Source organism: Myxocyprinus asiaticus, chromosome 15 (genome assembly GCF_019703515.2).
Source record: "Myxocyprinus asiaticus isolate MX2 ecotype Aquarium Trade chromosome 15, UBuf_Myxa_2, whole genome shotgun sequence".
NCBI lineage: Eukaryota > Metazoa > Chordata > Actinopteri > Cypriniformes > Catostomidae > Myxocyprinus > Myxocyprinus asiaticus.
The window spans coordinates 26,287,536-26,314,489 of record NC_059358.1 but is presented as its reverse complement, the minus strand read 5'-3'; the positions used below and the strand labels follow the sequence as shown (position 1 = coordinate 26,314,489).

General features: G+C 37.7%; 1 protein-coding gene across 2 annotated transcripts in view; it reads right to left on the bottom strand.

Moving 5' to 3' along the window:
• Nucleotides 1-5,933: 5,933 nt before the first annotated feature.
• Nucleotides 5,934-26,954, bottom strand: part of LOC127452896 (cingulin-like) — a 49,976-nt gene continuing 28,955 nt past the window's right edge. For both annotated transcript variants that reach the window (XM_051718752.1, XM_051718753.1), the window contains exons 5-21: nucleotides 26,653-26,722; nucleotides 24,218-24,342; nucleotides 23,939-24,071; nucleotides 23,484-23,696; nucleotides 18,494-18,642; nucleotides 17,601-17,721; nucleotides 17,287-17,499; nucleotides 16,979-17,200; nucleotides 15,542-15,790; nucleotides 12,870-13,040; nucleotides 12,590-12,751; nucleotides 12,018-12,107; nucleotides 10,511-10,594; nucleotides 10,233-10,351; nucleotides 9,555-9,663; nucleotides 8,713-8,876; nucleotides 5,934-7,997 (exon numbers count right to left, since the gene is read on the bottom strand). In XM_051718752.1, coding sequence (XP_051574712.1) covers nucleotides 7,853-7,997; nucleotides 8,713-8,876; nucleotides 9,555-9,663; nucleotides 10,233-10,351; nucleotides 10,511-10,594; nucleotides 12,018-12,107; nucleotides 12,590-12,751; nucleotides 12,870-13,040; nucleotides 15,542-15,790; nucleotides 16,979-17,200; nucleotides 17,287-17,499; nucleotides 17,601-17,721; nucleotides 18,494-18,642; nucleotides 23,484-23,696; nucleotides 23,939-24,071; nucleotides 24,218-24,342; nucleotides 26,653-26,722 — 2,539 coding nt within the window. In that variant the 3' untranslated portion in view covers nucleotides 5,934-7,852. The remainder of the gene's footprint in view (nucleotides 7,998-8,712; nucleotides 8,877-9,554; nucleotides 9,664-10,232; nucleotides 10,352-10,510; nucleotides 10,595-12,017; nucleotides 12,108-12,589; nucleotides 12,752-12,869; nucleotides 13,041-15,541; nucleotides 15,791-16,978; nucleotides 17,201-17,286; nucleotides 17,500-17,600; nucleotides 17,722-18,493; nucleotides 18,643-23,483; nucleotides 23,697-23,938; nucleotides 24,072-24,217; nucleotides 24,343-26,652; nucleotides 26,723-26,954) is intronic.

Sequence of the window (26,954 nt, the reverse complement as noted above, 5' to 3'; positions counted from 1 at the left end):
CTGTTTGATCAGAACCAACTGCTGGGAAATATATTTTGACAACACAAAGTAAATGTTCAGTTCAAATGATAGATACACATTCAAATATATAATTCAATATATAATATAATTCAAATATAAACCTCATGTATGCATGTGACTATGTTTGGACTTTGGATGGCAGCTACTAAATCTATTTACGCTTTACTCTTCAAATTGATGCAAACATTAAATGGCACTCAACATGCTTTATTTTTGGGGTGGGTTTATCCTTATTTTAGTTTACATTTAAGCAATGACAGTAGATTGTAAAATGCCTAGACTTAAATAAGGTAGATGTTGTTTCTTGTTAAAATAACTCAAGCCAAAAGAGCATGAATTTGACAAATAATAAGGTAAATATGTATAAAATTGTAGTAATTTACAGATGGTCATGGTCCTTATATCATCTTCAAATAAAGAAAACAAGGGGACATCCAACACTCCTATAGAGAGAAACAGAAGTGTCAAAAAGAACACACCCTTTGCACTTATCTATTTTTTATTTTCAGGATTTACCATGTACTCCACTTACCTCCTAAAACCTGGAAATAATATACTGCAGACTGGCAGTCAAATTCAGCTGCAAGAAACAGAAAAAGGTGCTTTACCATGTGATTTGCTTCTGCCATCACACTATTCAAGTTACAGTATTTTGAAGTGACTTTCCAAAATGAAAACTTTAATCTCAACAATAGCATGATATGGGTTGTATTTCACTTCTTATTGCAAAACAACTTTATAAATGTTCTCAACTCAGCCAGAAGACTTAAAAAATAAACATAATTTACACATTAACCTTAATGACTTTTCTTTTTTTTTCCCTGCCATGTTAGCATGCCAATTACCCCCAATTCAAAAAATAAATTAAATAAAAAATCTACTCTCAAACTTAATCATTTGAAAAAAAAAAAAAAAAAAAAAACAAGTCAGCAGGCCAAGCAAATAATTTGGCAAATAAGTAACTGTAAGAGGCACTTGATCCTGCTCTGTGTGTGCATGGCTGTAGACTCAGGAATACTGTAGATACATAAAAACAATTACAATATGCATGAGTCAAAGACAAATAAGGGTGTCCAAGAAAAAGGAAAAGTACCTATTTAAAACGCACCATAATTTGGCAGTCAGAAGTTTGTAAAATATTATTAGTATTTTACAATAAAATTGTTTCACTGCATTTTCCATTAAAAAAAAATGCTAATGACAAAGTACTTAATATTTTCAATTTGAGAATTGCATTTTATAATAAGGCTTTTTTTCTTCATTACAGTATGTAATGCACATTTTTATGCCCCCCAAGTTTCCAAATTAAATTTAATCAAGAAATTGAAAACATGCTCATCATAGAAGAGGTGTTTTCAAGTCATTGTATGTATGAATTGTATTTTTAGAGTATTTTTTTAAATAAAATAATAGGGAAAGAATGGGCATCATGTCATTGACACCTACTACTGTTCTGACAGCAAAAACAAACATCATTGTTCTCACCACTCCAAGCCATGATTTTGACAGTGATACACTATTAAAAAACAATTCACAAGTGTTATACTTTGTAAAGGAAAGTGCTTTTACAGGGCTTCAGCTGTGGACCTACTTTGACTAATGTTGGTGCTCCTTCGTTTTTTTAAATGAACAAGCACACACACCATGAGGTATATGAGGACACACACAGTCACTAATGAAACAGTCGCATCTATTATCACTTTAGCTGTCACTGCTGCACTTTTGCCACCACTGTCTTCTCTCTGGCCAAGAGTAGGCCTACTGAGAACTGGAGCTGTAACATCTGTGTTCACTATAGGAGAGAAAAACTCAAAGAAACATCACTCTGTTTAACTAGGTCATTTTTTAAATCAACCACTAATGAACCTGTTCAGACATTAGATCTACCCTGTGACTAATGATGTTGTGGAAAGTGTTTCCAATTTTGTTATTGCATAAAAAGTCTCATAACATTTACATTAATTAAAACCCAGCAAAATCCAGGGTTTACAGCAAAAGTTTTAGGCACTTGTGAAAAATGTTGCATAGTGAGGATGTCTTCAAAAATAATGCCTTAAATAGTTTTCATTTATCACTTAATGTCATACAAATTCAAGTAAATAAAAAAGCTAAATCAATATTTGATGTGACCACCTTTGCCTTTAAAACAGAACTAATTCTCCTAGGTACACCTGGACACAGTTTTTCTTGGTTGTTGGCAGATAGAATGTTCCAAGCTTCTTGGAGAATTCACCACAGTTCTATCTATTTAGGCTGTCTCAACTGCTTCTGTGTCTTTATGTAATCTCAGACTGACATGATGTTCAGTGAGGGGCACTGTGGGGGCCATGACATCTGTTGCAAGACTCCCTGTTCTTCTATTCTATTCTATTTGCAAAATAAATGTTTGGGAGTCTAACATATATATTTCCTATTGACACACTAAAGCTGAAGATATAAATAACCATCTTAAGACAAAAGTTTTTGTGAAACATCTTATGTGCCTAAGACTTTTGCACAGTTCTGTGTGTGTGTGTGTGTGTATATATATATATATATATATATATATATATATATATATATATATATATTAGCTATTAAAGGGATTAGAGTCTCTCAAGTCTCCTAATAGAACATAAGGTTTAAGCAATCAATCTAACTCTGCAGAGTGATAGAGGAACAATAATGTTTAACAAACATTGAAAAATGGATCATGGTTTGGCATCCATCTCCACTAATAATTGTTGGGGATTCCACTTTCCTTTGGGATCCAAATATGTGAATAGCAGTTATGAACTTTTCACTTCAAACATCTTCAGTATGTTTACAGTATCTCAATGTACGCCTTTTAACATAGCCTACAAAAGTTTCATGAGGGTGTAAGATTCCTACACCTACACAAAAGCATCTGCAATCCTTGCCAAGCTCCTCCAAGTTTATCTCAGAATCAAGAGAATTTTTTTGCTCAGTCGTCAGTTTAGGAAGTTCTAATGGTTCCACAAAGTTTCTAATATCCTCATCAGTAGATGAAAACATGGAACTATAGAGATCAATATAGAATTCTTTAAAATCATTATTAATATCAATAGGTAAATATTTCAGCACCAGCAGATTTCACTAAGAGAATGGTAGAAAAAGACTCTCTCTGTTTTATATATCTCGCCAAAAGCTTCCCTGCTTTGTCCCCCGACTCTTGGTGAATGAGACATGCTGTAGGATCCGGCCCCTAAGAACTGCCTAAAGTGCCTCCCAAGCCACGCCCACGGAGGATGATGAGGACCAATTGGTCACCATATAGACAGCCTTTAGCATTTCTTGGAATTCAGGATTTTGCAAAAGGGATACATTAAAGCGCCAACTATATGATTTCCTTTTCTTCATATGTGGCAACACCTCTAAACACACAAGGGCATCATCTGAGACTAAGATGTTAAGTCAACAACTGATGAAAATGAGGGACTTAGATATATATAAAAAAATCTATATCTGTATATATAATATCTGTAAGACCAAGATTTTAACACATTCTGTGAAGCATCAATGTTGCCCTAGGGGGCTTGCACACTTTTGCTTCACTATGATCAAGGACTGAGTCCATCAAAAGTTTAAAGTCTCCTCCCAATATTATATAATGAGGGGTGACAGCGGCTTGCAACATCCCTTCAATATCTCTAAAAAAGCCCTGATCATCAGCGTTAGGTGTATAAATATTAGCCAAAATAAGACTTTGCCCCTGAATTTCAGCTAAAACAATAATGACTCTTCCTAATTTATCTTTAATCTGTTTGAGACATTTGAATTGTAGATGTTTACTTGTCAGTGTAATGACTCCCCTGCTCCTATTCAAGCCAGCACTATAGAAAAAATGCCTACCCCATATCTTCCCAAATTTTTTCGCTTCCTGCGGAGAAAGGTGCATTTCTTGAAGAAACACTATATCATATTTCTTATGCTTAAGAAGAGAAATAAACATCCTTCTTTTTATGGGGTGCCCCAGCCCATTCACATTCCACATGGAGACAATCCACTCATATTAACATTTGACATTTTGACATGTAAGAAAAAATAGATTGTGTGTCAAAAACAAGATTATAAAGACCACATTCCAACATTAGTGCAACAATCAAACACCGAACATCACCTAGAAAAAAAAAGAAAAAAAAAACCCTGTGCACAACAATGCCAACTGGTGTCCATCCCTCCAAACTCAAACAGTCCATGCATGCCTACGAGAACCCCCGTGACAGCCTTTCCGTAGGAATGCTCAAGTCCAGTGTTTCTATACAAATTTTGTTAGACAAAATTGCACAGAAATAGATAATCTATAAAAGAAACTTCAGTCAATAGGTGGAATAAGCACAAAGAGTGTGTAGATTCATCCATAGAACTGTCCTGAAGGTGCATTACTCTACAAAATAAACTCCAGCTGCTAGGCGGAACCAGCACAAAAAGCACGCAGATTCCTCAAACAATCAAGCAAATGTTCAGTGAGCCGGTTCACTCGGCTGCAACATGAGTGTGAACAAATGACTTGCTCCAATGACTTGCAAGAAATACTCCACGAAACAAACTCCAGCCAATAGGTAGAATAAGCACAAAGAGTGTGTAGATTCATTCATAGAACTGTCCTGAATGTGTGTTACTCTACAAAATAAACTCCAGCTGCTAGGCGGAACCAGCACAAAAAGCACGCAGATTCCTCAAACAGTCAAGCAAATGTTCAGTGAGCCGGTCCACTCGGCTGCAACGTGAGTGCAACAAGATGACTTACTCCATTGACTTTATGAAGGACATCGCTTGCTGTGGGCATGTGAATGTTTTACGGCAATACTTAGCATCTATTCTCAATTTGGCTGGGAATATCAGTGCAAAAGCAACCTTCCGTGATGTAAAATTTTCTTGCATTACTTAAATCGATCACCTTTCTCTCTTGTTGAATTCGCAAAGTCTGGGAACAAGAAAATGCTATGGTTCTTCCAAGAAAGCCTTCCTTTGCTCCTCGCCTCGTGTAATACAAGATCTTTATCGGATGATCTCAGAAATTTGGCCAGAACAGGAACCCTGTGAGTTCGATCAATTTCCAGCTTATGGCCTGCTATGTCGAGCAGATTCGGAAAGAGCCCATCCAGGAACAACATATCCTGTCCCTCTGCTCCCTCAGGAACTCCGACATTGCGGACGTTATTCCGCCAGCTACAGTTCTCCATGTCCTCCAACTTCTCCCAGGCACGCTCCAAATCCACCTTGGTCGCTAGTGAATTAGCAGATAATTCCCTCTCCGATGACTCCAGGTAATCGATCCGTTTCTCAACATCCCCCACTCTTGTAACCACATCAGTGAACTTCGCCTCCATGGCAGTGATCAATCGACGTATCACAGCAAGATCCTCCAAGTCAGCAACGACCTTCGTCAGCATTGCCGACATGTTCAGCATCTCTCGCTGCATTTCCTGCACTTCCCCAACTCGACTCCCATGCTTGTTGTCTGCTCGGGGATGTCAGCTTGAGCACGTAAGTGTTTTTTAATGTCTCCAGAGCCCGAGGATTTTTAATTCTTTGACATATTGTCCTCCTAGAACAGTTATGGAACAGAGTGTATCGAATCTCACCGGTTTATGTCTAGCAAAGTGCGCAGAACTCGCCGTTCACACGTCTGATCCCCGCACGGTGTCACATGACTCAGATGTTACATTTTTTAACAAGCTAGAAAGTAATGAAATGTCTTTATGAGGGCCTAAACAGGCCAATGTCACTGCAATGAATGTGTCATCATGCCTGTCACCCTGTTTACACCTGGTATTACATTTAGGGTGATCCAGTCACAAGTGGACAGCACAATAAACAGGATAGACTGGTATGTATACACTGGTACAAAAATGTCCAAAACAAATGTAGTGTACAAATGAATAATAAGCAGACCATAAAAATGCAAATGAGAGGAACTTCTAAAGTAGCGAATTTATTTTTGATAGAAAAATTTTGCTCAAAGAAAAATACAAAGCTTTGAATTGATCATTGCTTAATGCAAATTCTATTACAAGTACATAAATACAATATACATGAATACATAAATCTGATTAAATTTGGAATGGCAATTAAACAAACAATTATTAAATTTACAAGGCACTGTCATGGTGTTGTACAATTTCAGTGAATCAAAACTGTGTGCATAGATAAAAGTACTGAAAATATAGATGAGAATAAGGCAGCTTGGTATCAAGAACAAGTCACACTCAAATGTGTGCCTGATACAGTAAATACAGCAGAAAATATGCACAGTAGGACAAAATCAGCTGATTTCAGTTAACTTATATAAATGTTAAATATTGTACCTTGAGTAAACAACAGTGGATCAGAGTATTCATGGTAAACAAACAATAAATGTACTTAATAATTTCCTATTTTTCAAATATGACATTCCACCAGGAAGTCTGGACACAAGTGATCTGGACACACCTTGATCTGTCCTACTTTTAGCCGTTAAGTTTACACCAAACAAAGAATTTGGTGAGAACAGAAAATGGATGTGCTTTTATCTTAAAAATACATACATTTTATGTTGTGTTGTTGATTTAGAATGCCTCTGCTATTTTTATAATGCTAAATAAGATTTCCTTTAAGTAAACCATGTTGAACCTAAAGCTCATAATTTAAGTTCATAATTGTATTAAATGAAGTTTGATTTATATTAGCTGAAATGTAAAGGTGTCTTTTGATAATGTTGTTGCCTTGAATTGTGTTTTAGCATCAGTAGTGCATATACTGTATGTAGTGTTGATTCACTCATCTCTTCCAAAAAGCTTTGTGTAAGAAAATAAAATGTGTATTCTGAGGAGCAGAAAATAAAACACAATCCCTTTCTTCATATTAAAACCTTCCTTTCTCCATTTCTACCCTACTGCTCTAAGAATTGTAAGACTGGAACACAAGTCATCTTAAAAATGCTTGTTTTGGACTATTACTGTGTGGTCACCTCCCCAATACGAATACCCTGTTCGCTCATTTCTCCCTCTCACCAAACAAAAAAACAACAAAATCAGTGCTCATGACCAGTTCTAATTCACTGGGCTCTTAAAATTCTACAATTTCCCCCACCTTTCATAAAAATTTAAATTTTCCCAAACTATTGTAAACAACTATACCTCTAATGTGAATCCAGTATTATCAATTACCATTCCATCTCCTTTGAAAATGACATTTATTTTATGCACAGAACTTCTCTTTGCTAATAACCTCTATACTTCTATATCAATGCTACACAAAGGATAAAACATCAGTTATTCAATTCTATTCTCATATTCTCAATTTGCTTTTTTTGAAACCTGATGTAACACCTCCTCTAAAAAGGTACCAGATTTTTCTCATTTACGAAATTACACTTAATCTTAAGAAATCAGTAAGGCTTTCTCACAAAATGGGTCTCTATGGCAAAAATGTAGGTCTTGATGAATAAGAAGTCATATCTGATATTTACTTAGTGGTATTACTGGCTGACTGTGAAAATGTCAGGCGTCTCGAAGTGCGTGAAAAGCTGACAAAACTGACATTATTTATCAACTGTTGCCCAGTTTTTTTTTCTCTTTTGGAAAGAAAAGATTTTAATCCCAAACTGCAAACAGATTTAACAACTGGTTTACATTACAAATTTACATGGGGTGGTGTGGCGTAGTGGTTAAAGCTCAAAGCTGGAAAACCGGAAAACTGTAGACTGGAGTTTCGGCACCTAATACCCAGTGTAAAGCAAAACTGAAGTTACTTTTGGTGCTAGAATGAGGTGTCAATCCTTTACTTTTGTGTACATATCAACAGGCAGCACTCATTCATGGCCAATTTCACAGATTCCTCTCTCTCTTCAGCAGGTACTGGTCTGCAGGTTGCTCTCAGTAAGGATGGAGGTTATGCTGGCATGATCATAAAGCCCATCGTCATCGTCGTCATCCTCAGAACTGAGAACTGAAGACTCCAGAGCAGACTGTCTGGCCTGCTGGATCTTTCTCCTGTGGAAAAAATAAATAATGCAATGTGCGCCAATGAGTTTTCAGAGCTGTGGTGCAGCAGGCTGTGCACATATTGAGAGCTGTTAAATAAAGACAAAAAGTACATATATTTCTATACATACACGCAATGTACTGTATATGTACACACACATGCATGCGCACACACACACGCAGAAAAATAGCAATAAACAATTAATTTGGGGAAAAAATCTATAATACAACATGATAAATCTGTGATAAACAGGGTGTGACAGAATGATTCTCTACCATACAGCAGAGTAAATGTGCAGGCATAAGCAGTGTGTGCTGGCTGATCTGAGAGAATAATTATTAAGTGAGTGAGGTTTTAAAATGAAAGACCTTAGAAGACATTTAAGGATGTGAGGACAGTGCACTGTTTTGAGTGACACACACTGCCCTCTGCAGGCCAGAGAAAGTATTACTGTATAGAGTAACAAAGTAACACAAACACTTTTAGGTCCTATTCCGTTGTTCTGACCTAACATTATACGAAATCCATTAAAAATTGCATTAAAAACAGAAAAACAGTCCAGATTACTCTTTATTAAACGACTCATTGATACAAACAAATGATGAGTTTGGAATTGCATATTACCCATACTATTGTACTACTTTTGCTGTACCTGTCTTTGGCAGAAATAGTACAAGTAGTATGCAATTCTGAACTCAGCGACAGACACACACACACGCTTACTTGAGTTCGTTCTCTAGCGCTGTGACTCTGGACTGCAGCGCCTCTTTTTGTTCTAGCTGCTCCTCCATGTCTCTGATGGCCTTCCTCCTCAATCCTTCCAGCCGCTCTGCCTCTGCCTCTCCCTCATCCACCTGTCTCTTCAGAGCCTTCACACGCAAAGCCAGCTGCAGGAAAACACATACACTTAACACAGGAACACTGCACACACCACTCTCCCAACTACACAGACTTTCACATGTAGAACAAGACACTGACTAGTGTTGGGGAAGCTACTTTTGTAACTATTTAAAGCTAATATAATATTGTACCTGATAATACAATATTTAATCAGAGACAACATAAAAAAAAAATTAAAAAAAAAACCAACTAGAAAACAGTTAGTTCATATAACCAAGTTGCTTTTTACAACATTTTTCACTTAAGAACAACAACAAAAAAGACAAATTACAGCGCATGGACTCTGTATTCGGTGTTGTGAATCAGCTCATTTACGTGAACCGACCAAATGAACCAATTCACTAGAATGAATCACACTTTCCAACACTACTTATGAGAGAGTTTAGCAGAGTGCGTCTGACTACTAGCTCAGCTCGTGCTCCTTACAATATGACATTAAAAACAGCGATACAGCACTTTGTCACGCTATACCTCTATTTGTTGGAAAAGGTAGCTTGTTAGTACAAAAGAGCTACACTATTTTAAAGCTGAAATACAGTCATAATACTGAAAAACTGAAGATAAGTTAGTTGCGTCGCTACTTTTGTTCCATACACAAAGCCTTCCCCATGTTCATTAGCAATCGTCAAGAGATACACTATTTATGTAACGTGAGGATTTGTCACCTGGTCTCTCTGCTCTGTGTGCTGCTGTCTCTCCTCATCCAGAGTGATGTTCAGCTCCTTTAGTTTCCTCTCTAAGCGTCTCTGAGAAGACAGCACAGAATTCTTCTCTCTGCAAAAACACAAGGATGTGCTTGCACATCAGGAGCTTCAGGTTCTTGATTCCTAAGGATTCTTCAGGTGATGTTGTTACATGCTGTCTAATGTGTTCTATGTTTTAATAATGTTTTGAATTCAAATTCTGCCCTCTTGTCTCTTGGAAGAATTGTTTACTGTTTACTGTTTGTTTACTGAGGATGCAATTCTTAAGAGGTACATCCTGTTTCAGAGGAATTGTATATACAGTAGTTTGTTCTTCGATAAACAAGTAAAGCTTGGTTATAAAACCATCTTTGCATCCTGTATGTGTGGGGTGAGCAAAGAAATGTGTTCAAAGGTATCTCCCAATATGAAAATGTAGAAATGATCAAATCTAACAAAGAAGAACTCCCAAAGACTTAAAATGCACTGCAGTGCCTGTAGAATTTGTATCATTGAGCAGTGTAGAGTGTTCTCAATTATCTAAGAGTGCTTTTACCCTGTGGTGCAGTGCGGGTAATCTAACTGTGTCACTTCACAGAACATGGTAGTGGTTTTAGATAATTACACTGCAGTTCATGAGGACTCCTTCGTTTGTTTTACCTCTCCTCTGTGCGCAATCGCTCCTCAAAATCTTGTATTTTGCTCTCCAGCTGAGTCACATCAGCAGAGGAACGTGACTGGCCCTCCATCTCAGCCACACGGGACTTGTACTCCTTTATCTGAAAGAGATGCAAATAAGAGAAGGAAGATTATGAAACCACGTGGACCTTCCGAATGAATGCATTGTGTAGTTAAACAAGCAAAGCCACTATCACTCTTATTACCACAGAAACTCAAAGATAATGCAGCATATGCTGTTCAGTTGTCATGTAGTGTACCTGTCTCTCCAGAGCATTTCTGTCCAGCTCTAGGTCTTGTTTGGAGGATCTCTCTTGCATGAGCTCTGCACGCAGCTGTTCCATCTACACATAGAATGAAATGATCATCTTTAATTTAAGACATTTAGCAAACACTATTATCAATTAGTGAATTAACAAAAACTGCTTTAGATTCACGTGTGTCACTTAGCATTTTGATATGTGTAGTTTCTACACATATATCCCCATTATACTATTTTACTATGTATATTATAAAGTACACTTTATATTATAAAATTCCTATACTGTTTGACCAGTGAATTTCAATGACTTTTCCAGTCTTTTCTGATTACTGAATAATTTCAAACAAGAGACTTACACTGAGCAATTTTTTATCCCCTTTTCTCCCGATTTGGAATGCCCAATTCCCACTACTTAGTAGGTCCTCGTGGTGGCGCGGTTACTCACCTCAATCCAGGTGGCAGAGGACAAGTCTCAGTTGCTGCCACTTCTGAGACCGTCAATCCGCGCATCTTATCATATGGCTCGTTGTGCATGAAACCGCGGAGACTCCGCATGTGGAGGCTCATGCTACTCTCTGCGGTCCACGCACAACTTACCACACGCCGCATTGAGAGCGAGAACCACTAATCGCAACCACGAGGAGGTTTCCCCATGTGACTCTACCCTCCCTAGCAACCGGGCCAATATGGTTGCTTAGGAGACTTGGCTGGAGACACTCAGCACTCCCTGGATTCTAACTCATGACACCAGGGGTGGTAGTCAGCATCAATACTCGCTGAGCTACCCAGGCCCCCTACACTTTAAGACAATGAAATATTTTAGAGCTGAGAAAAAAAATTATATTCACTATAGACCTTTTTAAAGGTGCACTCAGTAATTTTCCCCCATTAAAAAAGTTTTACTCCTAAAAAAATGAACTGTAATTTTGAAACATATGTATAACATCATGAGCACTCACATGAGATGAGGATTCTAGTCATATCAGTAACCTTATAAAAGCTGTTTTATTCTACATGGGGCAGGGGCTCCTTCATGGGGGCTGCCATTTTAGAATCACATGACCAGCTGAATACTACTCACTTAATCTAAGTAACTGTATTGTTATTGGACACTTTCACTCTTGGATAAAATTAATCCTGTCTGATTGTGAATAGTGAACTTCTACAATAGCATCGATAACTGGAAACTATTGATTTTGAATGAGAAAAAAAATCAATGGGTGCATCCACACCACTATGTGTCACTGTAAGTCCAGGAATGACACAAACAAAAAGTTACTGAGTGCACCTTTAAGATTTTATTAATTTTCATGTGTTTTACAGGCCTGGAAACCACATTTAAAAATGTCCTAATATTTCCAGGTTTTCATTTACTGCACAGGCCTGTATATTGACTCAGTTGCATCTGCAAATGAAAAGTGTGATTTATGCAATACACAGTATGATGAGTAGTATATTGCAGTGTGTGTTTGTGTGTGTATATAGAGAGAATGGAGTGTGTATACCTGATCTCTGCTCCTGCTGATTCTTTCTGTGAGCATCTCTGAACTGCTCTTCTCCTCGTCCAACTCAAGCTCCAAATGCTTTATTTTGTCCTGCAGGTTGAGACACAAATAACATACAGTACAGTTAAGTCAGAGAGAGCTTTAGTCCCTCATATCACAATCTACAGTAACATGATTCTTTTCACCAGATCTGGGTAAAATCTTACAGTTCAAGGTCCAAAACTACACTGACCTTGACTTGATTTTGAGCTGATTTGGTCAGCAAGTTTTAAATCATGTGAATTACATTTTACCAATGCTTGCATACAGTTCCAGGAAAGAAAATGGAGGTATTCGTAGACAATGGTTCACATACTTTTTTCCATCCTGGATTGTGAATGTTTATACGGTGTGTTCAATAAAGACATGAAAACACTTGTGTGTTGTTTGAGCAGACTATTTTTTTTCCTTTGTGACCAAGCTGAAGATCAGATCAAATTTTATGACAAATTCACAAAGAAATCGAGGCATATGCACATACTTTTTGCTGCAATATATATCCATAATTTAAGATAAAATGATGGAACACACACCTCCATGCTGCGGATGTCTCGTGAGCGGTCATTGTGTGCGGTGCGCTGCGCCTCCATCTCACCCTCCAGATGTTTGAGGCGGCTGGTGAGGAGCTCTTTATCTAATATAGCATTGTCTCGTTCCTCAAAACATGAGAACAGCTCCTTCTTTTGACGAGCCAACTAAAAACATACACACCACAAACTGTTGACTTCTGATTAAATTAGCTTGGCTAAATTATAACATTGGTATTTGTACTAATTCAAAACTATGAATATTTGTATGAAGCGTGTTTGTCACCTCCTCCTGTAGGGAGTGGATGGTGCTCTGAGCTCTCTCCAGTTCACCGAGCTTCTCTTTGGTGTTCTTCTGAGAGTCCTGCTGCTCTTTCCTCCACTTCTCTTTCTGCTCATCCAGCTGAGCCTGCAGGAGCCGCACATCCTCACGGGACGCTGAAGACAAACGCTCCATCTGAAAGAGAAAATTAGAGGCAGAGAAGGGAGGATGAAGAGAAGAAGGGACATAAGAATGAAGAGAAAAAAAGGAAAGAAATTGAGAATTTGAGAAGGGGGGGAAGGAGAAAATTGAACATTTAGATTTTATTGGGAAATAATGCAGACTCAAACTTGTGTCTGCAATATGAGCACTACAGCTCTATGTGTCACTACATGTCTCAGGGTTCCCACACTTTTTGACCAATAAATTTACATGATCTTTCCAGCTATTTGGAACTGCTGGATTATTATTATTATTTTTTTTTAAATCTTTCCAATTCAGACCGATTCAATAATGAATCATTCAGACTGATTTGTGGACCAGTTTTACTGATTCATTCAAAGAACCGATTCAAAAGAACAATTTGCTATCATATCAGACATCACTATGGTTTGCAAGTAATGCTGCCTGTCACAGTTATGAAATTTGGCTGACAGTTGTCAAACAAATACTTGTGATTATGTCAATTTATTGTCTGTTTCAGGGATCCGGCATAAAACCTGTGCCAAGACAAATATGCAGATCACTGATGGTCCGCTGTGGCGACCCCTAACGGGAACAGCCAAAAGAAGATTGTCTGTTTTAGGGATTTCATGATTATGATGATTTATTGTCAAATAAATTGCCATAATTTTTAAGTAGAATGTGTGCTTCATACACCTTTCAAAGTCATTTTTTCATATTTAACTTAAAATAGGGACATGATTTCTTTTAACCTCCTGACACCCGAGCATGACTGCTGTGTGCATTTTTCGTTTCCCTTTTTGATTTGTAACTAGTAACACCTAATACACATGAAAAAGCATTTTTTTTGAAGAGCAAATAGCTTTCCTAAAAATCGATGTCCTCATATGGGGACAGCGGACCCAAGTTGTGATTTTTTTTATTTTTTATTTTATTATACCAAGTGTGGGAAAGGCACAAATAAAAATAAAAAAACTATACAAATAAAAGTTATTTGACTTGATTTGACTTTTATGTTACAATATATATATATTTTTTTGGCAATAAAAATCTCAATGTCAAACAAACAAGTGATAGCTAGTGCTGAAGCATTTCACCAATCAGAAATTAGCATAAATAAATCTGAATTAAAGCAATGGCCAGCATCATCCAATCACTGCCAACCAATTTAAAATAAAATTTAACTTTATAAATTCTGAATCTAAATACTAATTACCATTGTCCCATGTCTGCCAAACATGTTGAGTGGTCAAAACATCATCTGCTGCCTGAAACTGAACTTTTGACTGGAAGTTTGGAGTGAATGCACTTAGCTGCATAGGAAAGCAATAGGATGCTCCCTTGCTCCCTAATTAGTTATGACTTAATCTCCAGTGTGTTGTCTGACTGTACCGGTCTCAGAAAAGTTTGAAATGCACCTTATTTTCATCCTAACTCCATTTACAACATATGAAAGCAACATTTTCCAGCTTTTGGATGCACCCATTGATTCTCATTGTGATAATGCACAGTGAATATATGATTTCTAAGGTAAGGCTCATTGTCCTTCGCAGGAGGACAATTAAGTTTCACAATAAATCGTTGACATTTTCAAAATGGCACATCGGATGGAAGTAGTGATGTTCCTCTTTCGATTAAAACAGGTTTCAATGTAAAAACTTAATGAGATTTCAAACCATAAGTAGTTTTGTTGCCATTTCCCCAAAAGACAAACTCTGCTATGTTGTTTTTTTTTCACAAGACTCTGTGCGTCTAAATTTTAACCCGTTAATGACAGCCCAGAGTGTCCTGAACTGAGATCTGTCAGTTTAAATTAAATGAAATTATGTGTAGTGTATAGCGAAACCAAAAAAATTGACACGCATAAGGATGTAGGGTCGCAGGGGTGAAGGCATAATTGAAATATTGCACAAGGCAAGAATGACAAGAAAAAATATTTCCAAATACCTAAAATATGTCTCTCTTTTTGGATAATTTTAGTATTGGTCCATTGTACATTTACACAGTTGTTTTTGGAACCCAGCCAGCCTGAATAGCTTACAGTAAAATATTTCTGTCCTAAATTCTTTATTTTCACACTTTATTTTAATAATCTCTGATGAAACCCACAAGTCCTTATTTTGCAAACGTTAAATTAATGTGAAATCCTCACTTTTATTTTCGTGGGACTTTGGCCAGATGCAGTACATCACAGCGCTTCAAAAGTGGTTAATCTGGAGTGCCCACATAATGGTATTTCATGGCATTTATGTATTCACTTAAAATTCCCTTATTTGGATAGTAAAATGTGATTGGAATTTGAAGTGCACAATAATCGCAGTCATCTCAAATAATCATGGTTAGATTAAATAACCGCGATCAGACACTTATTTCATGATCATTACAGGCATATTTGCAAGTGAGTTTATTTCTACACAAGAGCAAACTTTAGTCTAAAATTCCCTGGTACTTTCATGTTTTCCACAAGTGTAGAAACCTTTTTATCTGTTGTCCCTTGAGGTGAGCACACACACCTCTTTATTGAGTTTGTCTAGTGCTCTCTCTTGCTGTCTCCTCTGGTCTTCGAGCTGTATGTTCTCCTTGCGGAGAGAGTCTCTATCCCTCTCTCTCTCTTCCAGATTACGAGTCAGCTCATCCCTCTCTAGGCCCAATCTGGAGCTCTCACGCCTGGACTCCTCCAGCTGCTGCCTCAGTCTCCTGGTCTCCTCTTGCTGCTCCTGCTCATTCTCAATACTCTGAGACATGCGCTCCTGTAGCTGAGACTGCACAGACAGATAGTCAGGCGAAGAGGGCAAGCAAAGAAACCACAGAAGGGGTAATGTTTGTTAATGTATGCCACTAACTGACAAAACAACATTTTGGTAGTGTGCAAGAGAGAGAAAATAAGGATTACATTCACAGTGTCAGTGTTTGGGATTGACAATCGTGACTCTCGAAATATCTTGTTCATATAACAGCTCACAGGAGCAGCTTGAATGCTGTCTGAATGAATATATTACCAAAGTCATGACGTTTTCTATTTTCACAATAGCCTGAGTAACTCCTGCATCATACTGAGAGCGAAAAAAATAAATAGCCAAGATGCCGACTTCCATAACACTTGACTTTTATTTATTTCAATTGAATTTACTGAATAAGTCCAATTGAGGTGAGAGTTCATATCATCATTTTTGATTGACAGCAGCTCTAAACACTTTATATTTTTAACTGATGACAACATTTTAATTAAATTAAAATTAAAAGCACTAAGATGACTCACTCAACCAATATCTTGTTCTTTGAGAGTTACCGGAAGACCATTTGAAAAAGTGCAAATTGTGTGTGAACGTAACTGCATTTAACACCCTAAAACAGGACTGACAACAGTATTCTGCTGCTTTGGGGAAGTAGCCTATGTTAAAGAGCACCTATTATGGTTTTTCAAATAATACCTTTCATGTAGTGTGTTATATAGCTGTTTGTGAATGTCTGCAAAGTTTCAAAAATCAAAGTCCACGACAAATGGAGTTATTGACTCCCAAAAGAAAGAACTGATTCTGAACACCTGAAACGAGTCGTTAGTAATTCCAGACTTACTTCCTGTACTAACCTACATAATTTTGTAACAAAAAACCCGCCTCTGGTCTTCACTGGCTGCTCGCGAACAGCTTTGACCCGCCCTCAAACACTACACTAAGCAGTAGACCAATCACAACAGACTGGGACATCTGACCAATCAGAGCAGAGTAGGCTCTCTGAAAGGAGGAGTTTAGAATAAATCCTTTAGAACGGTTCACTGAACGAGTCGTTTTTGACACTGGGAAAAAAAGATAATGCTGCAATTTAAATTATGAGCAAATGAAAGTGTTTTTTGACATTGGATGCATGTAAATCTATTGTATGAGACCTTTAAAACAAAATTAGGCACGTTTAAAAACCATAATAGGTGCTCTTTAAGTATGTGTCTTTACCTCCAGGCGTGTAATTCTCTCCTTCATACGTGTGTTGGTTTCCTCGAGTTCCTTGCGCTCGTGTGTCAGAGTATTTGCTTGGGTTTGAACGGAGCGGAGTTTGTCCCTCTCTGCCTCCAGCTCTTCTTCAGCTGAAAGCAGCTTACTACGCAGTCGCTCCACCTCTTCTCGCATGTCACTCAACTCCCCACGCAAGGCCTCCACTAATGAGGGTTCAGCTAGCTGCCGGGGGTTTATAAAAAATACCTTTGACATAGTTTTTAATGCATAAATCAATAGAACAGTTCATTTTAGGCATTCACACATACCTGTTTGGCCCTCTCGTGTACTTTTGTCAGCTCTTCCTTATCTCTGAATGATTGGTCCTTCAACCTGTCAATCTCATATTTCTGCTCTGCTTCAAGCTCCTGTTTGCTTTTCTTTAATAAGACAATTTCCATTGTCTTCTTGTCATGATCTGTTTTTAATTTATTGAGCTCTGCTTGAGCCTTCTGCAGGTCAGCACGACAATGCTCAAGTTCCTATGGAAAATCATTGGTACCAGTTATTGGTAGGACAATTTTGAAAAAAATATTTTAGAATTTTTATGTAATACACACATTTAGAGTGTGGGTTTGTGTACCTGGCTGATTGCCTTTGTCTGTTTGGGATCTGGTATCTGATGTTTCATGGTGTTCACGTTCTCCTGCAGCTCTTTTAGCTCCTCCTCAAACTCCTCTTTCTCCAAACGAGCCTGGAGTAAACTAACACAAAAATAAGCAATTGTTATGGTAAGAGAGAGGCTTAGATTTGCTACTATTTTACTATGCATGGGCCAACTATTGATTCAGTGTCTTAAGACATAAGACTCAAATTTTAAGACTAATGTTCATTATGTGTACATGATCTGTAAGACTAGAGCTCTCAATTGATGCCAGTAGGGCAGTCAGTGATGGAGAAATTAGCTGTGGTGTTTAATGCATGGAAAAGACACTCTTCTGCAAATTTCGGTAGATTCAAAATAACAGGGCAATGCCTGCAATAGTCAGGTTTCTGTGAGTTTTGTTATATGTTTGAAAGTTATTATGACTTTAGTAAGAATTTCAGGTTTTAAAATTGAATTAAATATTACATGTAAAATTATATTAAATTATAATTAAATATTAAATTATAAAATGTATTTAAATATTCTCTTAAAAAATGCACACAATTTATTTAAATCATTTGTTTGAAATGATCATATAATCATATGGACACAACAAAATACACCTACAAATACTAATGTGAAGCACAATCACATCTCTACAAAAACTAAAATTTTCTCTCAGCTATTCTGAGAGTATCTCTCACTCTGCTTTGGATTGAACCAGATGTCCTCTGCTTCGACCACATGCATACAATGGAAACGGAGACATGCATTAACAGAAGACACATTATGACAGAGATACAATGATAGAGATAAATGTAATGCACACCTTGAAAATTAAACAAGACACCAAAACTAGCAAATGTGTAATCAGTGTCAGTGTGACTCACTCCTGTTTGGTGTTGCGCAGCTCTTCTCTGCTGGACTGGAACTGCTCTCTCCAGTGGTTTCCCTCGTCTTTGCTCTCCTCCAATTGCTGCTGAAGAGATCTTACCGTGGAGTTCACACGATGACACTCAGCTTCTATAGTTGCCTGAGACTGGCACAGAGAGAGAGAACAAGGTTGCTGTATATATCTGCAACATGGTTCCTACACAAAGTACATCAAGCTTTAAAACTGCTCCCTACAATGCACAGCTGTACTATATGTGGCACTTTCATTAACATTGTACACTTCGGTGTCCCATTACTGCATTAGAGGCACAAATATTTAACCTTTGTGCGACCTTCGGGGCATTTTTGTCTTTTTCATTTTTGTTTTTTTGTCATGTGTTAATGCCAACGGCATAAATTCTGCCAAAGGTGTGTATTTTTGGGGGAATTTTGATATTTCGACCTCAGTTCCTATAATACTTCTATTATACACTGTGTACACAAAATAGTTATACTCAGGACCTTCAGGACAAAAATGTCCCCATTGAAACCCATTAAAACTGCAATATTTGGGGGCCTGGGTAGCTCAGCAAGTAAAGACGCTGACTACCACACCTGGAGTCACAAGTTCGAATCCAGGGCGTGCTGAGTGACTCCAGTCAGGCTTCCTAAGCAACCAATTGGCCCGGTTGCTAGGGTGGGCAGAGTCACGTTGGGTTAACCTTCTCATGGTCGCTATAATGTGGTTCTCGCTCTCGGTGGGGCACGTGCTGAGTTGTGCATGGATGCCGCAGAGAATGGCATGAGCCTCCACGTGCGCTACATCTCCGCGGTAACGCACTCAACAAGCCGTGTGATAAGATGCACGGATTAACGGTTTCAGACGCGGAGGCAATTGAAATTCATTCTCCACCACCCGGATTGAGGCGAGTCACTAAGCCACCATGAGGACCTAGAGTGCACTGGGAATTGGGCATTCCAAATTGGGGAGAAAAGGAGAGAAAAAAAAAAAACTACAATATTTGATCCCAGTGCCATTAAAGCATAAAATCATGAATTCTATGATATTATGCTTTCATTACAGAGCCCTGGCTTCAAAATTTAATTTTTTATATTTTCCACCAGATGGCATCATTTTTCTCATGTTTAGCCTATGGAGCAAATACATGCTTTTTTCCTATATTCTTTTAGCTGTATAGAGCACTGCAGGCCACTTGAATAAATGATGCAGCTAAATTTGTGTGGGTGTGTTGGTATGGAAGTCAGAGTGTGTTTTGTATGTGTGTATTGAGAAATTTGTGTGTGTGTAAAAAACAACAGTGGCATTATGTAAACAAACTGGCATTTAAAGGGTTAAAATCATGAAAATGAATGAATATTTGGTAGGACTGATGTTGGTTAAAAAAATCTAAGTAATATTAATATATAATATATTTATGCCATTTTTTTGATGTAGACATTTTTGTCCTCTAAGGTACTGCACAAAAAATAATAACGCATCAAAATCAACGTTGTTGCTAATCACTGACATACCCCAGACTGTGATACCCCCCCCCCCCCCCCAAAATAAAAAACATTAAAATCCTTTTAGCATTTAGTATCTGGAAAATAATTGTTTTGTTTTTCATTAAAAAAAAAAAACAAGTGGCATTATATAAACAAACTGGCATTTAAAGGGTTAAAATTCTGAAAATGAATGAATATTTGGTAGTTATGATGTTGGTTAAAAAAATGTACTCATTGAAAGTGGAAAATAATATTAATATATAATATTATAGCAGTTTTTTTACGTGGACATTTTTGTCCTCTAAGGACCTTCAAGAATTTTTTTATTGACTGTCACGGCTGTGTAGTAGAGATGAGAGGAGAGGCAAGGATCTAATCGCAGGCTTTTAATGAAGGTGATGAAGATGTCAAACAACGAGGAGAACACAAAGAACCAAATAAACTCTAGACTACACACTAAAATACAAGATAACTGAGAGACATTCAGACACTAATAGACATTCAAGAACTGACAAAGCGTGATAGAAACTAAAGGGTATACAGTTGTGCTCAAAAGTTTGCACACCCTTGGAGAATTGTAATATATGTACCATTTTTAAAGAAAACATGAGTGAGCAGGCAAAACACATTTCTTTTATTTCTTATGGGATTCATATTCAACTGTAGGTTATAACAGAATGGCACAATCATAAAACAAAACATGGCGACAAAGAAAAAAAATGAAAGGACCCCTGTTCAAAAGTCTGCATACCCTTAGTTCTTAATACTGTGTTTTGCCCCCTTTAGCGTCAATGACAGCATGCAGTCTTTTGTAATAGTTGTCTATGAGGCCCCAAATTCTTGCAGGTGGTATAGCTGCCCATTCGTCTTGGCCAAATGCCTCCAGGTCATGCAAAGTCTTTGGTCGTCTTGCATGAACCGCACGTTTGAGATCTGATCTGAGTGGCTCGATGATATTAAGGTCAGGAGACTGTGATGGCCACTCCAGAACTTTCACCTTTTTCTGCTGTAACCACTGGAGGGTCAACCTGGCCTTGTGCTTTGGGTCATTGTCGTGCTGGAAAGTCCAAGAGCGTCTCATGCGCAGCTTTCGTGCAGAAGAATGCAAATTGTCTGCCAGTATTTTCTGATAACATGCTGTATTCATCTTCAATTTCTGAAGTGTTTCACACACACTGAAAAGTAAGTAGGACTTTTGGATGTAAAAAAGACTTTAATACAAATATGGGCAATTTCCATGTTACATGGTAACATATGAAATGTTTAAACAGCTATACCCACACAAACAGATACATACTGTATGTGTGCAAAGGACTAGCATTTTTACAAAAATACAGTTATTAACATGTAAAACAGGGGTACTCAATAGGCGGACTCCGGTCCGGATCCTGACCAAAGGATAAATCAAGCCGGACCGGATCCTGAGACACCACTACAGATCTGGCATCTTTTTCTTAAACACACTGCAGAAAACAAAAATGAAGCAAAGTGAAATTATCTTCATCTGTCTGATGTGTGATTCAGATGGTTCAGCTAAGCCAGGTTTGTGTCAAGTTAACGTGCCACCTTTAGGCTATAATGTTTTTCTGTCTTAATTTAGGTTCATTAATCATCATGTTAGCCTTTCATAATAAACAAACAGATTTATTTTTTAGAATTGTTTTACAAAGAATTATTGATGCCAATGTGGCAAGTTATAAAAACTATTCAAAAATATATATTATATAATTTCATAGCCATATGACACTAAGTAAGCTATGTATTATTATCCAGACCTTTGCTGGGAAGGAAATGTAGACAGCGGACCTCTTGGAACTTTAATTGAGTACTCCTGATGTAAAATGACAACCCTATGTACTCTATATTGCCGTATAACTCCATATTTCTACTCTATGCAGCTATAGTTGTTGTTCAGAGTGGCGAGGCATCCTGAATAAAGAAAAGTTGCAGGTTCAAACACATTAAGAAGTGGTCCAGGAGCTAATACCATTGTGCTCTTGTCGTGAACTAGGCATCTAACCTCAGGCTCATGGGGACTGACACTGTAGTAGGTATAACGTCAAAAGCATCGGCTGAATGACAACTTGCTATACACATATGATCTTGAACAAGATATTAATTTAACATATAATTAATTACATAAAAAATGGAAACTGAAAAAAAAAACAATAGTCAAAAAGTAGAAGTCGGTGCAATTGTTGACCCACATTCTAGGATTAATAAATATAAGTTTATCATTAATTATAAACCAATATTTGGTCCCAAAATGAACTAGCTCCTTGTGAGAACTTGGGCTAAATCAGCAACCCTGTTACCCCTTGTGCCACAATTTTTTTTTTATTTGATATATTTTGTTAATTCCATTTTGTTGTTTATTAAATACTTATTGCTAGAAAAGAACACAAATCAGAGTCTTAAAGATATATACATATCTGTATTTAGATATGTACCAAATTTAGTTAATAAAATAAATATAAAATAAAATAACTCAGGACTCGACAATAAGGACTGCCCGATGGCCCGGGGCCAGTGTGACAGAGGTTTGCGCCAGTTGCAAGAACCGTCACTTGCCTGATCGGGCCAGTGCTGCATTTGTATTATTAGTGTTAGCAGACAACAAGCGAGAGAGCACAAAAACCTAACCGAGCACTCAGAGAAGAGAGAGCGTGATTATATTGAGCTCGCAAAGACGCGCAAGCGCATAATATACTGGACATGACGAGGCACAGTCGTGTGAGCGCACAAGAGTGTGCAGACACAGAGCGCGCTCTCCTAGAACTGTCCTCACTCTTTTCCAAGTGTCTTAGCAGCAGCAATTACTAATGTGTAGCAGGGAAATAGCAGGGAAAAACCCACTTCTGGCACTTTAAGTATCCCCGCACAGTGCGTGAAATTCCCCAATTTTTTCTTATTTAACATGTTGGTGAAAATGAGTAATTCACACATTGGAACACAATAAATTAACAGTTTATTTCTGTTAGACTGTCCATCTCTCCGTGGTCTCTCTCATCGCTCTCCGTGCAGCGTAGACACTGTTTAACCTGCACGCGCACTCGCAAAGGGACAGAGCGCAAGTACTCTTCCCACAGTTAAAAAAAAAAAGGTCTTTTCTTTAATTATTTCACCTTTAGAGATGAAGCGCTGAATGAAACTTAATAAACATTGTTAAACCCCAGTTATACACGTGGCTGGAAACCATGTGCTGCTCAGTATCCAAAATGTAAGAATACATTTAATTAAGTAATGTTTCAAAACGTAATCATTAATTCGACATGATAATGGTGTTTGATATGAAAAGAAGCAAGGTCACTATGGCTATTGTTATTTTCAGAGCTTTCAGCTGCAGGCTGAAGATGACTATTTAAAATAGTCATCCTCGTCCTGTTACATTACCCTGTTTTTTTACTCTATTTGTACAAAGTTCAAGGTTCACCGGGGTTCCAGTTTGGGTTCCCTCCAATTTGCTGTACATTTTGCAACTCCTTAGTATTGGGTGTTTACCTGTGAAACCTGCTCCATGCTCGCTCGTAGTCTCTCCATGTCTTGGCTGTACTGCTCTCTGAGAGTCTCGATCTCCTTGTCATGTGTGGAGACCTCCTCTTTCAGTGCTCCCTTTAGAGCGGTCAGTTCTCTCTCCCTCTGCCTCAGAGTGTCTTCCTGCTTTTGATGGAGCGCTGCAGCTTCAGCCAACTCAGCTCTAACAGCCATCAACTCCTGGACACAAATACAACATCAGACCTCTTCTTTACAACCTCTAAACTGATGGAATTGCAAAAATAACTGTTGTTTTCAAACAGGTTTCCCCAAACACTCTTCCCATCTTCCATTGGTTGGACAAAAAGTCCCATATTGGAAACAACATCAACCTGTCGAAACTGCAAATTACAAATGTTTCAATTGATGACTGCATGCAACATCTGACAGAGACAATCATGTGCGACACGTGTAGTGCTCACCATATGCATGGAGTCGGCCTGAGCCCTGTTGTCTGTCTCTCTCCTCAGCTCGTCCTGTAGTCCTGCCAGCTGATCCTCCAGGTCTCTCACATGAGACTCTGCGTTCTCTCTGTCCATTCGTAACTGAATTAGCCTGAGAGAGATACAGCACACAAACACAATAAAGAGCGTGTGTAAACTATAGCTTTTCATTCCCAGTGTAAGTTAACAGCAGGTGTGTAAATGTCCATGTTGGTAAGCACATTGCAGTGACGAAATCAGTAGTTGTGTTTGTCTTACTCTGAATGAATTTGGTGAAGCTTTGTGTTTTTCCTTCCCAGCTGTTCCTGTAGCTGTACATTTTCATCCAGAGATTTCTCAAGCTCCTCTTTCAAAGAGTCATCAGATCTTCTCACCTGAGGTCCCTAGTGGGAAAAGGTCAATTAAATCCCATGAACAGCTATGATGAAATTATAAAAAAAACTTCTGCTGGTTTGAAAACGGTCTTAACCCCAATCATAATAGTAAATTGACATCAAGTGTTTCATTGGTTTGCCTACTTCTTGCATAGTCTGTCAGTGGCTAAAAAAACAACCACCATGAATGCAATGTGTGCCAAGCAACTTTTAATGTAAACAAGGCATTAACAGATTATGCTTCAATTACCCCAAAACACTATAATCCAAGTCTACCTCTATGATAGTATCTAGAAGGAAGAGTGGTCATCAGTGGTTTTCTACCCTTATTAAGACATAATAGGCTTGAGGGATTTAATCCTGCTTAAAGATCACAATTCCATGTAATTGTTCAAGAAATCACTACTGCCCTTTGCTTTCAGAGTAAACAAGGAAATCTCATTTTGAAAGGCAAACACTGATTCACAGTAAATTAAATCATAAGGGAAATTTTCAAACTTTAAATTTAACACAGATGTCCTGAGAAATCACACTCGACTCTGTGAGAGCCCTAGAGCTCCGTTAACATAAAAAACAAGGGGTGGTCTGCAATTTTTTAGCAAATCAGAAAAGCTCTCTGCCTGTGAATATTTTTGCATATTCTGGTTTGCTGTCATGATTTGGAGGGCAGGATTTTGGAGAGAGGGTTTGTGGCAAAAAGCCAGCAATTTAGCTGAAATCGCTTACAGTACCTTATGTAAAGTTTAAAATAGCCTAAAATAGACAGCACACCTACTGTAAGGCTGAAATATTCTACAAAACCAAGTCTGAATCGGGTTTGTACACGGTTAGGGCTAAATTAATTCGGTATAGGTTTTAGAACAAAACCTGTAACAAAAATGATTGAGGAATCTCAACACAGAGCTGCCTTGAAAGCACTGTAAAAATAATATTATACCATTCATGACATAATTACTATTATTCAGTATCTTAAAAATATGAAAGTCTTTGTCAACATCCAGCATGGCACACAGGATTAAAAGTTGCAATCAAAGTCTTTTAACAGTGAGTGTAAAACTTAAAAGTTTTATTTGTCCTGCTGTGCCAGTTTTCAAATGCTCAAGATTATCTTGAGACAGGATGTTCGGAATCTCATCCATGTTGTTCATTTAAAAGTTATAGATTGTTCCTGGCAGCAGATCCCAGACCCATCCATCAGGCATACTATATATCTCCTGCCTCTATCTCTGGTAGTTGTACTAAAGCTAAATGGCCCACTGTTTGCAACTGATCGAACAAATCTTGCACCTCAAGCTTTTATGTCAACATATATTTTAATGACAGTGTTTAAATATAATTTTTCCAGAGGCCCAAATTTATTTTAGGATGCTTGGGTATTTGCAAGAAGAGACTGGAAAATAGGTGATCAGTGTCTGTTAGATAAATGGGTAGATTGTTTCATATAACATGTGCATTTATGCTCTGGATAATTTGTTTATTAAATATTATAATTCAATGACCGTGTTTGTGTATGATAGCTGATGGTGGAGGAAAACGTACATTCTATCCTCCACTCACTCTAAATTGGGCTCAGCTGTTCTAAGTGAGATTGGATCTGCTGCCAATTCATTACAGCACAGCAAGAGATGCCAACACCTAAAAAGCCATTAAAGTGATGGTCATTTCAGTGGCACCTAATAATTGTGCCAACTGAGCCTACCACCAGAGCCAGACAGGGTTTTTTTTTTATCACTAGAGTAAATAATCTCTTACTCTTAAAATTTGTTTATGACAGCATTTTAAAATGACAGATTAATTCACAGCTGGGTTTAGAACACCTGAATTGCCCAAGATTATATAAAATATTCCTTGCACACTGTTCACACAAAACTCCCATCAAGCTCACAGCTGATTGGTCCTTGTTAGGGAATATTCTGACATGCTGCTTCTGTGGTTTAAGTATAGACAGGCTCAAGCCATTGCAATGCATCACTGGTTTGTTCCAGTGTCTTTTGTTTGTGTCAATGACTATGATTCAGTTCACCTGAAAATGTTTAGAGAGTTGAGGTTCAACCTGATGATAAGGTATTTTGGTACAAAACTGGGTGAGTTATATTATTTGTGGAAGCAGGATAACCAAAAATACTGTAGATGTCAGTCATCTGGTTTAAAAGTAGGGTTACATGATGTGAAGTTACTGTACATAATGTGAAGTGAATTACAAGCTTAGTTCCATGATTCCATGTTATATGCCAATTCAGTGCCGGGAAATTCAGAGAGAACAAATACCAATGTCTTTTCAAAGTTTCAAAGTGTGATGTTCACTACCATTCACTGTACCTTCAGTCCTTGAATCTTGTCACAAATGATTCGAACCCTGCGCTTAATGGCAGCATCTCCCTCTGTACTCCTGACGGATGAGAAAAAGAATAGTCATTCTTACAATGTTTAGCCTCTTTAATGGCTTGTGCTTAATTGTGTAAAATCATCTGTCATGTTTAGATCGATATATCGGCCATTAATCGAGCCCACTTGACTGATAAACAAAAGTCTTACTTCTCCCTAGATGACAGCTTATCAAAGAATAATGCACATTTATTGATTGTCAAAATGTTTTGTGAACTTCAAGTTAAAGGGATAGT